General features: G+C 38.8%; 1 protein-coding gene across 1 annotated transcript in view; it reads left to right on the forward strand.

Moving 5' to 3' along the window:
- LOC133644075 (uncharacterized) overlaps positions 1 to 12,094 on the forward strand; it is a 24,939-nt gene continuing 12,845 nt past the window's right edge. Inside the window, exons 1-4 of the mRNA XM_062038400.1 lie at positions 1 to 1,065; positions 4,870 to 5,018; positions 5,081 to 5,255; positions 7,976 to 8,266. Of these exons, the coding sequence (XP_061894384.1) occupies positions 1 to 1,065; positions 4,870 to 5,018; positions 5,081 to 5,255; positions 7,976 to 8,266 (1,680 nt within the window). The remainder of the gene's footprint in view (positions 1,066 to 4,869; positions 5,019 to 5,080; positions 5,256 to 7,975; positions 8,267 to 12,094) is intronic.

The raw sequence follows: 12,094 nt of genomic DNA on the forward strand, positions 1-12,094 counted from the left end.
ATGTCCGACGCGCAGCACGCCGGCTGCGGGGAGGTCCGCATCACCGCGGACGAGGAGGGTCCGGACTGGGATGAGGTCCCCCCCGCGGGGACGGACTCCCACCTGCAGGCCGCCGCGCACTTCCCGCCGCGGGACAAGCTGAGCGAGAACACGCGCCTGGCGACGCGCTACGCGGTGCGGATCTTCCGCGACTACCTGGGCGAGAAGTCCCACAGTCCGGACTTTGAGCGTCTCCCCGCGGCGGAGCTGGGCGCGCGCCTGCGCTCCTTCTACGCGGAGGCGCGCGCCAAGAGCGGCCACCTGTACAGCAAGTCGTCCCTCGTCAGCATCCGTAGCTCGCTCAACCGCCACCTCAACGAGCCGCCCTTCTGCCGCACCCTGGACCTCACCAAGGACCCGGAGCTGCGCGGCGCCAACCTCGCCCTGGCGGCGGTCATCCGGCGTCTGGAGGCGCAGGGGGCGGGGCCGGTGGTCCAGAAGCAGGCCATCGCGCGCGCGGACCTGCGCAGACTGTACGCGTCGTCCATGTTCGACGCGGACACGCCGCTGGGACTCCTCAACAAGGTCTGGTTCGAGACCTGCATGTACTTCTGCACCCGCGGCCGGGAGAACCAGCGCGAGCTGCGGGAGGACTCCTTCGGCCTGGCCGTGGACCGGGACGGGCGGAAGTTCGTCTACTTCAAGGCCCCGGGGCCCCGCCCCCCGAGGAGGAAGCCGGAGGCGCGCGATGACGTCACCCTGCCGCGGATGTACGAGACGCGCACGCCGCGGTGTCCGTACGCCAGCTTCCGCCGCTACCTGGCCAAGCGCCACCCGCTCTGCCGCGCCTTCTTCCAGCGGCCGCGGGAGCGCTGCGGCGGCGCGGAGGTCACGTGGTTCGAGAACAAGGCCATCGGCAAGAACCTGCTGGGCACGCGCATGCAGATGCTGTCGCGCGCCGCCGGGCTCTCCAAGACCTACACCAACCACTGCATCGGCGCCGTCGCCATAGCGACGCTGGACGGCGTCGTGGGCGCCGCCGCCGCCGCGGAGACGCGCCTCGCCGCCTCCCACCCGGAAAAACAGGTAAAAGTCACCTCACACGTGACGTCATGATGTTATTGTTGCGTCATACTTCGACAGATCCTACTTTTGCTGTTTTTATATGGTTTTATACAAACCCCGTTTCCATGAGTTGGGAAATTAGATGTAAATATAAACGGAATACAATGATTTGCAAATAATTTTCAAGCCATATTTAGTTGAATATGCTACAAAGACAACATATTTGATGTTCAAACTCATAAACTTTATTTATTTTTTTTGCAAATAATAATGAACTTAGAATTTCATGGCTGCAACACGTGCCAAAGTAGTTGGGAAAGGGCATATTCACCACTGTGTTACATGGCCTTTCCTTTTAACAACACGCAGTAAAGGTTTGGGAACTGAGGAGACACATTTTTGAAGTGGAATTATTTCCCATTCTTGCTTGATGTGCAGCTTAAGTTGTTCAACAGTCCGGGGGTCTCCCTTCTGCTATTTTAGGCTTCACACATTTTCAATGGGAGACAGGTCTGGACTACAGGCAGGCCAGTCTAGTACCCGCACTCTTTAATGCAGACCTGGGCATTCTGCGGCCCGCGGGCCGCATCCGGCCCTTTGTGCGTCCCTGTCCGGCCTGCGTGAGGCCAATTATAAATTACAAAATAAATTTAAAAAAGTATCTATGTCGAGTGTGCAATACAACGGTGCTGCTTTTGTTTTGAAAATTGTTATTTGTATTACTTCCGTGTGGACGTATGCGTGTGCGTGATTGTGAGTGAATGTGAACAGCTGCAATCATAGAATAACAAAATAAAGTTGAAAAAACATCTATGTCGTGCGCGCAATACAACTGTGCTGCTTTTATTTTGAAAAGTATTATTTATGGGCGTATGTCCGTGTGTAACCTGCGAGTGAAGGTGCACATGCAGCGACAAGTGATGCACGGTTTACACCCGAGACGCTAAAAAGAGAAAAGTTGATGAGGAATGGCGTGTTTCCAACAAGACATGGACTGCCAAGCAACGTTCCCTCTAAGGTGCGTGCCTGCGCAATCGCGCACTGCTCAAGCGTCCGCTGCGCGCAGCAAATATATGCCGCGCACCAAATCAAATCCCATCTGAATTCTAAACAAAATAATCATATTTATTCTATGTAATTTTGCAATGCAACTTTGAGTGACAGTGACAACAAGCGGCCTTAACGGTGTTCGTCAACACCGTTCAATTGAACACCGTTCAATTATTGTAACGTCTATCGAGATGCTTCGAGGACAGGAATTATATCCATCACTTTATTGAGCAAAACTGTTTATATTCGGACATAACCACACCAAAAACATGAGTTTTCACACTTCTATCTGGAAAAACTAGTCATTTTCTGCCGTACAAACCAGGCCAAAAGCAACTTGTCATCTGTCACCAACACGCATAGCACTAAACCACTGGTGCGTTTATGGCCACACAAAAAGTCGGACAACTCAAACACCACACAAAGTTACACTATGACTCCTCAGTCATACGTGTGCTTATTTTACTGTCATTTATTATTAATGTTAATTTATTTATATTAGTCGTGGAATGCTGTTACACACACTATGTTGAAGTATTACTATTATTATTATTATTATTATTATTTATCTTACGGTATATATCAAAAATAGTATTGAGCAAAATTTAATTGAAATATTATCGATGTGGCCCTCCAGCAGTGCTCGGGTAGCTCATGCGGCCCCCGGTAAAAATTAATTGCCCACCCCTGGGCAATTGATATATATTGATATATAATGTAGGAAGCAGAATATTGATAACAGAAAGAAATGGGGGAGGGAGGTTTTTTGGGTTGGTGCACTAATTGTAAGTGTATCTTGTGTTTTTTATGTTGATTTAATAAAAATAAAAAAATAAAATAAAAAAAACGATACAGATAATAAAAAACCGATACCGATAATTTCCGATATTACATTTTAACGCATTTATCGGCCGATATCGGCAGGCCGATATTATCGGACATCCCTAATTATTTGCAACAAAAAAAATAAAGTTTATGAGTTTGAACATGAAATATGTTGTCTTTGTAGCATATTCAACTGAATATGGCTTGAAAATGATTTGCAAATCATTGTATTCCGTTTATATTTACATCTAACACCATTTCCCAACTCATATGGAAACGGGGTTTGTATAGAAAATGTATAAAAGTCATACTTACCGCATTATTCTCCCGTATCAGAGTTAACATGTGATTGTTAACATAGTACTGCTAGCATGCTAGATTTTTTTTAGCTCATATTTGTTGTTACTTGACGCTGTCTGGCCGGCGTGCTAACTGTTAGCATTTCAGTCCAACTTTGGCTCTGCGACATTCACATGAAAATTGCATTTTCTAGTTGTTTGCAAACTATGAAAAAGGACCCGGCAGGGACTATCAGAGTCCCTGCAAATCTGTACATTTTTGGTGACAACAATGACTAAAAAGACAAGTCACGTCTTTCACCAAGTGGGAATAATTCATATAAATAAATCCAAGGCGGGGTCGCGGGCGCAGCAGCCTAAGCAAAGCAGCCCAGACTTCCTTCTCCCCAGCCAGTTAAGGAATTAAAAGTACATTAAAAAAAAAAAAGTACATACAATTACGCAGGGCTAAAACAAAACAAAAATTTATCTAAATTCTAATAAATAATAATTAGAGATGTCCATTAAATGCTTTAAAATGTAATATCAGAAATTATCGGTATCGTTTTTTTTTATTATCGTTTTTTTTTTTATTAAATCAACATAAGATTAAGATTAAAGTACCAATGATTGTCACTTCCTACATTATATATCAATATATATCAATACAGTCTGCAAGGGATACAGTCCGTAAGCACACATGATTGTGCGTGCTGCTGCTCCACTGATAGTACTAACCTTAAACACTTCATTTTACTCATTTTCATTCATTACTAGTTTCTATGTAACTGTTTTTATATTGTTTTACTTTCTTTTTTATTCAAGAATTTTTTTTAAATTTATTTCTTATTTTATTAATTAAAAAAAAAAAAGGACCTTATCTTCACCATACCTGGTTGTCCAAATTAGGCATAATAATGTGTTAATTTTACTCATTTTCATTCATTACTAATTTCTATGTAACTGTTTTTATATTGTTTTACTTTCTTTTTTATTCAAGAATTTTTTTTAAATTTATTTCTTATTTTATTAATTAAAAAAAAAAAAGGACCTTATCTTCACCATACCTGGTTGTCCAAATTAGGCATAATAATGTGTTTATTCCACCACTGTATATATCGGTATCGGTTGATATCGGTATCGGCAAAAAGGCCATTATCGGACATCCCTAATAATAGTGTCTTTCTTAAATGAACTGAATAAAATTAAAGTGCTTGACAACTTTAGTCATAATTTTTGCACTTTTGTATGACTTTAGCTCCAGACTGCTTTAATTTGCTGTTGTCATGACTGCCACAAGTGGTGGAAAAGTGTATTACAACTGAGTACTGAGAAAAATATTTTTCGGCGGCCCTGGAAACTGGGGCCCGGCCCTATGGTTAAGAGGCACTGGTGTAGCGTGATGTAATTAACATTGTGACACTTATTACCGACACTACTAGTGAGCATCTGTTGCCACGGGTAACCTTGCATTGCTGATTCATTTACCCAGCATGCACTGCAGTGATGGCCACAAGGACATTTGCTCTAACAGGATCTGGTCCTGTGTGTGTGTGTGTGTGTGTGTGTGTGTGTGTGTGTGTGTGTGTGTGTGTGTGTGTGTGTGTGTGTGTGTGTGTGTGTGTGTGTGTGTGTGTGTGTGTGTGTGTGTGTGTGTGTGTGTGTGTGTTAGGACGATGACGGCAGTGGGACGGCGCTGGACTCTCCCGGCGTGCCGTCCGCCGCCCAGCTCAGCAGAGGCAACGCGGCGGTCCACATGGACGTGGGAGGTCACATGTACACCAGCAGCCTGGCCACGCTGGGCAGGTACCCCGAGTCACGGTAATGCACACCTGGCCAGCATGGCTACTTCCTGTGTGTGACGCGCTAGCAGTGTGTGTGTCTTGGTCCCGGGTGGCGCGCGGCGGCGGCAGTATCGGACGCCTGTTCGACGGCAGCGAGCCCGTGGTGCTGGACCGTCTCAAGCGCCGCTACTTCATCGACCGCGACGGCGCCATGTTCCGCCACGTCCTCAACTTCCTGCGCACCTCCAAGCTCCTCCTCCCGGATGACTTCAAGGTGAGCGCGTCAGTTGGGCCCCTTTATCCATGAAAATATTCAAAGAACTTTTTTTTCTTTTGAACTTGTAAAAGACATTTTCTAACCAGTGATGTCATCCAGCCCCCCTCCACCCCCCCCTTGTCAAAACACACTCTTGTCCCAAATGTCTATTATCATTATGTTATTAATGTATTATTCATAACAGCCCCTCCCCCACCATTTAAAATACCCTCAAACTTGTCCCAAATGTTTGTGCTGCAAAAATGGTTTGTCGAATATATTTTTTATGTTATTAACTATTATAGTTATGTTATTAACTTATAGTTATGTTATTAACTATTATAGTTATGTTTAACTATTATAGTTATGTTATTAACTATTATAATTATGTTATTAACTATTAGTTATGTTATTAACTTGTCCCAAAGGTTTGTGCAGCAACACTTTTATGTCTATTAGTTTTTGTTCATTACTATTGTAGTTTTTTCATGTAACGATTGTAGTTTTTATGTTATTTACTATTATTGATTTTTCATGTTATTAACTATTATAGTTGTTATTAATTATTCATAACCAGCCCCTCACCTTGTCAACATCTACCCCCATTTGTTTGTGCTGCAACATTTGTTTTGTCTTATTTATTTATTTTTTAATGTTATTTACTATTATAGTTCATTTACTATTAAAGTTATGTTATTTACTATTATAGTTATATTATTTACTATTATAGTTTATTTACTATTAAAGTTATGTTATTTACTATTATAGTTGTTATGTTATCTACTATTGTATTTACTATTATAGTTATGTTATTTACTATTATAGTTGTTTTATTTACTATTATAGTTATGTTAATTACTATTATAGTTAAATGATAAATAAATATTTATTTACTATTATAGTTGTTATTTACTACTATAGTTATGTTATACACTATTATAGTTATGTTAGTTACTGTTATAGTTATGTTATTTTATTTAATATTATAGTTATGTTATTTACTATTAGTTATATTATTTACTATTATAGTTATGTTATTAATTACTATAGTTATGTTAATTACTATTATAGTTATGTTATTTACTATTATAGTTGTTATGGTAATTACTATTATAGTTATGTTATTTATTATTATTGTTATGTTATTTACTATTATTGTTATGTTATTATTATTGTTATGTTATTTACTATTATAGTTGTTATGGTAATTACTATTATAGTTATGTTATTTATTATTATTGTTATGTTATTTACTATTATAGTAGTTATGGTAATTAGTATTATAGTTATGTACTATTATTATGTTTTTTACTATTATAGTTATGGTAATTACTATTATAGTTATGTTATTTATTATTATTGTTATGTTATTTACTATTATAGTTGTTATGGTAATTACTATTATAGTTATTTTATGTACTATTATTGTTATGTTATTTACTATTATAGTTGTTATGGTAATTACTATTATAGTTATGTTATGTACTATTGTTATGTTATTTACTATGATAGTTGTTATGGTAATTACTATTATAGTTATGTTATTTACTATTATAGTAGTTATGGTAATTAGTATTATAGTTATGTACTATTATTATGTTTTTTACTATTATAGTTGTTATGGTAATTACTATTATAGTTATGTTATTTATTATTATTGTTATGTTATTTACTATTATAGTTGTTATGGTAATTACTATTATAGTTATTTTATGTACTATTATTGTTATGTTATTTACTATTATAGTTGTTATGGTAATTACTATTATAGTTATGTACTATTGTTATGTTATTTACTATGATAGTTGTTATGGTAATTACTATTATAGTTATGTTATTTATTATTATTATGTTATTTACTATTATAGTAGTTATGGTAATTAGTATTATAGTTATGTACTATTATTATGTTTTTTACTATTATAGTTGTTATGGTAATTACTATTATAGTTATGTTATTTTTATTATTGTTATGTTATTTAGTATTATAGTTGTTATGGTAATTACTATTATAGTTATTTTATGTACTATTATTGTTATGTTATTTACTATTATAGTTGTTATGGTAATTACTATTATAGTTATGTTATGTACTATTGTTATGTTATTTACTATGATAGTTGTTATGGTAATTACTATTAGTTATGTTATTTATTATTATTATGTTATTTACTATTATAGTTATGTTATTTACTATTATTGTTATGTTATTTACTATTATAGTTGTTATGGTAATTACTATTATAGTTATGTTATTTATTATTATTATGTTATTTACTATAATAGTTGTTATGGTAATTACTATTATAGTTATTTACTATGATTATGTTATTTACTATTATAGTTATGTTATTTATTATTATTATTATGTTTTTTACTATTATAGTTATGTTATTTACTATTATTATTATGTTATTTACTATTATAGTTATGTTATTTACTATTATTATTATGTTATTTACTATTATTATTATGTTATTTACTATTATAGTTATGTTATTTATTATTATTATTATTATGTTATTTACTATTACAGCACCCCCTGCGATCCCGAAAGGGACAAGCGGTAGAAAATGGATGGATGTATACAGCCCTCCCACCTTGTCACATCTCCCCAAACTTGTCCTATATTTGTGCTGCCCTAGCATATTTGCCATAGGGCGGGGGTCACACGGGTGCAGCAGCCCGCGTGAAAAGACACTCCCAGCTAAAGTCCACTCTGACCTCTGACCTCTCAGGAGTACTCTCTGCTGTACGAGGAGGCCTCCTTCTTCCAGCTGGCGCCCTTGCAGGCACAACTGCGGCGCTGGCGGGCGGAGCGCGAGCGTGACAAGGTGGCGGCGGCGCGGGAGTGCGTGGTGGTCCGCGTGGCTCAAGACCTGGCTGAGAGGATCGGCGTGAGCGGCCGCCGTGCCGCCATCCAGGAGGTCTTCCCGGAGGTGACGGAGGCCTTGTGCCCTTCACCCGACGACTCCACCCACGTCACGCACTTTCACCTCAGTGACTACTGCAGCCTCAACTCTGTCCAGGTACTCAACTCACCACTTACCATCTTGGTCAGCTACTAGTGCACTACCTAGTAGTCCTTGTGCACTACCTAGTAGTTAGGTACTCAACTCATGCACCATCTTGGTCAGCTACTAGTGCACTACCTAGTAGTCCTTGTGCACTACCTAGTAGTTAGGTACTCAACTCATGCACCATCTTGGTCAGCTACTAGTGCACTACCTAGTAGTCCTTGTGCACTACCTAGTAGTCCTTGTGCACTACCTAGTAGTCCTTGTGCACTACCTAGTAGTCCTTGTGCACTACCTAGTATTTAGGACTATACCGGTACTAGTATAGTACCGCCATACTAATGAATCATATTCAGTACTATAACGCCTCTAAAAAGTATCGGTCCCCCCGTCATCACGTGGTGACATTGCTGGTTTTGCGAGCAGAGGAGCATGTTGGGCAGCGCACACACACAGAGTACTTACAAGCAGACACAGTGTGTAGACAGAAAAGGGAGAATGGACGCATTTTGGTGTCAAAAGTGACGATAAAGGTGAAGTTATAACACTGAAACACCCTCAGGAAGAGCTGCTTTAAGACATGGCTAGCTAGCAGCTAACGTCCATCAAGTTTCTTACAAGTATCATTATCACTGGAGGACGAGGAATAGCTAAACATGCTTCACTACACACCGTAGGAGGATACAATAGCTCACCGGCGTCACATTTTAAACAAATGCCATGGGTGGATCTACACCTGACATCCACTGTAATGATACCAAGTACGATAGCGTATCGCGTCAATACTACTATGATCACATCGCTATTTTTTTTAATTAAAATAATATTTTTTAGTTTTTTTAAATGTATATTATGTTTATAAAGTCAGTAAATATGTCCCTGGACACGTGAGGACTTTGAATATGACCAATGTATGATCCTGTAACTACTTGGTATCGGATCCATACCTAAATGTGTGGTATCATCCAAAACTAATGTAAAGTATCAAAGAAGAGAAGAATAAGTGATTATTACATTTTAACAGAAGTGTAGATAGAACATGTTAAAAGAGAAAATAAGCAGATATTAACAGTAAATGAACAAGTGGATTAATAATCAATTTTTACAGTTTGTCCCTCATAATGTGTACAAAATAATAGGTGTATAAATGACACAATATGTTACTGCAGACTAATTAGGAGTCTTTGTTTGTTTACTTACTACTAAAAGACAAGTTGTCACTATTTTATTGAAGGACTAAATGACAATAATAAACATATATTTCATGTAACTAACATTTGCTGTTACAATAAAGACAATAATGACATTTTGTGTGGTCCTCTTTATTTAGAAAAGTATCGAAATACATGTTAGTATCGGAACAAGTCTAGTTAGGACAGTACTTTAGTTTACAGTAACACCGACAAAAAGCTGCTTTGTAAAAGAAGTTCAACCTTGTGGTAACATGACTGATGTGTTGTGGTAACATGAAAGGTGTGTTGTGGTAACATGAAAGGTGTGTTGTGGTAACATGACTCATGTGTTGTGGTAACATGACTCATGTGTTGTGGTAACATGTAACATGTGTTGTGGTAACATGACTGATGTGTTGTGGTAACATGTAACATGTGTTGTGGTAACATGACTCATGTGTTGTGGTAACATGACTCATGTGTTGTGGTAACATGACTCATGTGTTGTGGTAACATGACTCATGTGTTGTGGTAACATGACTCATGTGTTGTGGTAACATGACTCATGTGTTGTGGTAACATGTAACATGCGTTGTGGTAACATGACTCATGTGTTGTGGTAACATGACTCATGTGTTGTGGTAACATGACTCATGTGTTGTGGTAACATGTGTTGTGGTAACATGACTCATGTGTTGTGGTAACATGTAACATGTGTTGTGGTAACATGTAACATGTGTTGTGGTAACATGACTGATGTGTTGTGGTAACATGACTCATGTGTTGTGGTAACATGACTCATGTGTTGTGGTAACATGACTCATGTGTTGTGGTAACATGACTCATGTGTTGTGGTAACATGACTCATGTGTTGTGGTAACATGACTCATGTGTTGTGGTAACATGTAACATGTGTTGTGGTAACATGACTGATGTGTTGTGGTAACATGTAACATGTGTTGTGGTAACATGACTCATGTGTTGTGGTAACATGACTCATGTGTTGTGGTAACATGACTCATGTGTTGTGGTAACATGTGTTGTGGTAACATGACTCATGTGTTGTGGTAACATGTAACATGTGTTGTGGTAACATGTAACATGTGTTGTGGTAACATGACTGATGTGTTGTGGTAACATGACTCATGTGTTGTGGTAACATGACTCATGTGTTGTGGTAACATGACTCATGTGTTGTGGTAACATGACTCATGTGTTGTGGTAACATGACTCATGTGTTGTGGTAACATGACTCATGTGTTGTGGTAACATGACTCATGTGTTGTGGTAACATGTAACATGTGTTGTGGTAACATGACTGATGTGTTGTGGTAACATGTAACATGTGTTGTGGTAACATGACTCATGTGTTGTGGTAACATGACTCATGTGTTGTGGTAACATGACTCATGTGTTGTGGTAACATGACTCATGTGTTGTGGTAACATGTGTTGTGGTAACATGACTCATGTGTTGTGGTAACATGTAACATGTGTTGTGGTAACATGACTCATGTGTTGTGGTAACATGACTCATGTGTTGTGGTAACATGACTCATGTGTTGTGGTAACATGACTCATGTGTTGTGGTAACATGACTCATGTGTTGTGGTAACATGTAACATGTGTTGTGGTAACATGACTGATGTGTTGTGGTAACATGACTCATGTGTTGTGGTAACATGTAACATGTGTTGTGGTAACATGACTGATGTGTTGTGGTAACATGTAACATGTGTTGTGGTAACATGACTCATGTGTTGTGGTAACATGACTCATGTGTTGTGGTAACATGACTCATGTGTTGTGGTAACATGACTCATGTGTTGTGGTAACATGTGTTGTGGTAACATGACTCATGTGTTGTGGTAACATGTAACATGTGTTGTGGTAACATGTAACATGCGTTGTGGTAACATGACTCATGTGTTGTGGTAACATGACTCATGTGTTGTGGTAACATGACTCATGTGTTGTGGTAACATGTAACATGTGTTGTGGTAACATGTAACATGTGTTGTGGTAACATGAAAGGTGTGTTGTGGTAACATGAAAGGTGTGTTGTGGTAACATGAAAGGTGTGTTGTGGTAACATGACTCATGTGTTGTGGTAACATGTAACATGTGTTGTGGTAACATGACTGATGTGTTGTGGTAACATGACTGATGTGTTGTGGTAACATGAAAGGTGTGTTGTGGTAACATGAAAGGTGTGTTGTGGTAACATGAAAGGTGTGTTGTGGTAACATGACTCATGTGTTGTGGTAACATGACTCATGTGTTGTGGTAACATGACTCATGTGTTGTGGTAACATGTAACATGTGTTGTGGTAACATGACTCATGTGTTGTGGTAACATGACTCATGTGTTGTGGTAACATGACTCATGTGTTGTGGTAACATGACTCATGTGTTGTGGTAACATGACACATGTGTTGTGGTAACATGACACATGTGTTGTGGTAACATGACTCATGTGTTGTGGTAACATGACTCATGTGTTGTGGTAACATGACTGATGTGTTGTGGTAACATGTAACATGTGTTGTGGTAACATGTAACATGTGTTGTGGTAACATGACTCATGTGTTGTGGTAACATGACTGATGTGTTGTGGTAACATGTAACATGTGTTGTGGTAACATGTAACATGTGTTGTGGTAACATGT

This window comes from Entelurus aequoreus, linkage group LG27 (assembly GCF_033978785.1).
Source record: "Entelurus aequoreus isolate RoL-2023_Sb linkage group LG27, RoL_Eaeq_v1.1, whole genome shotgun sequence".
NCBI lineage: Eukaryota > Metazoa > Chordata > Actinopteri > Syngnathiformes > Syngnathidae > Entelurus > Entelurus aequoreus.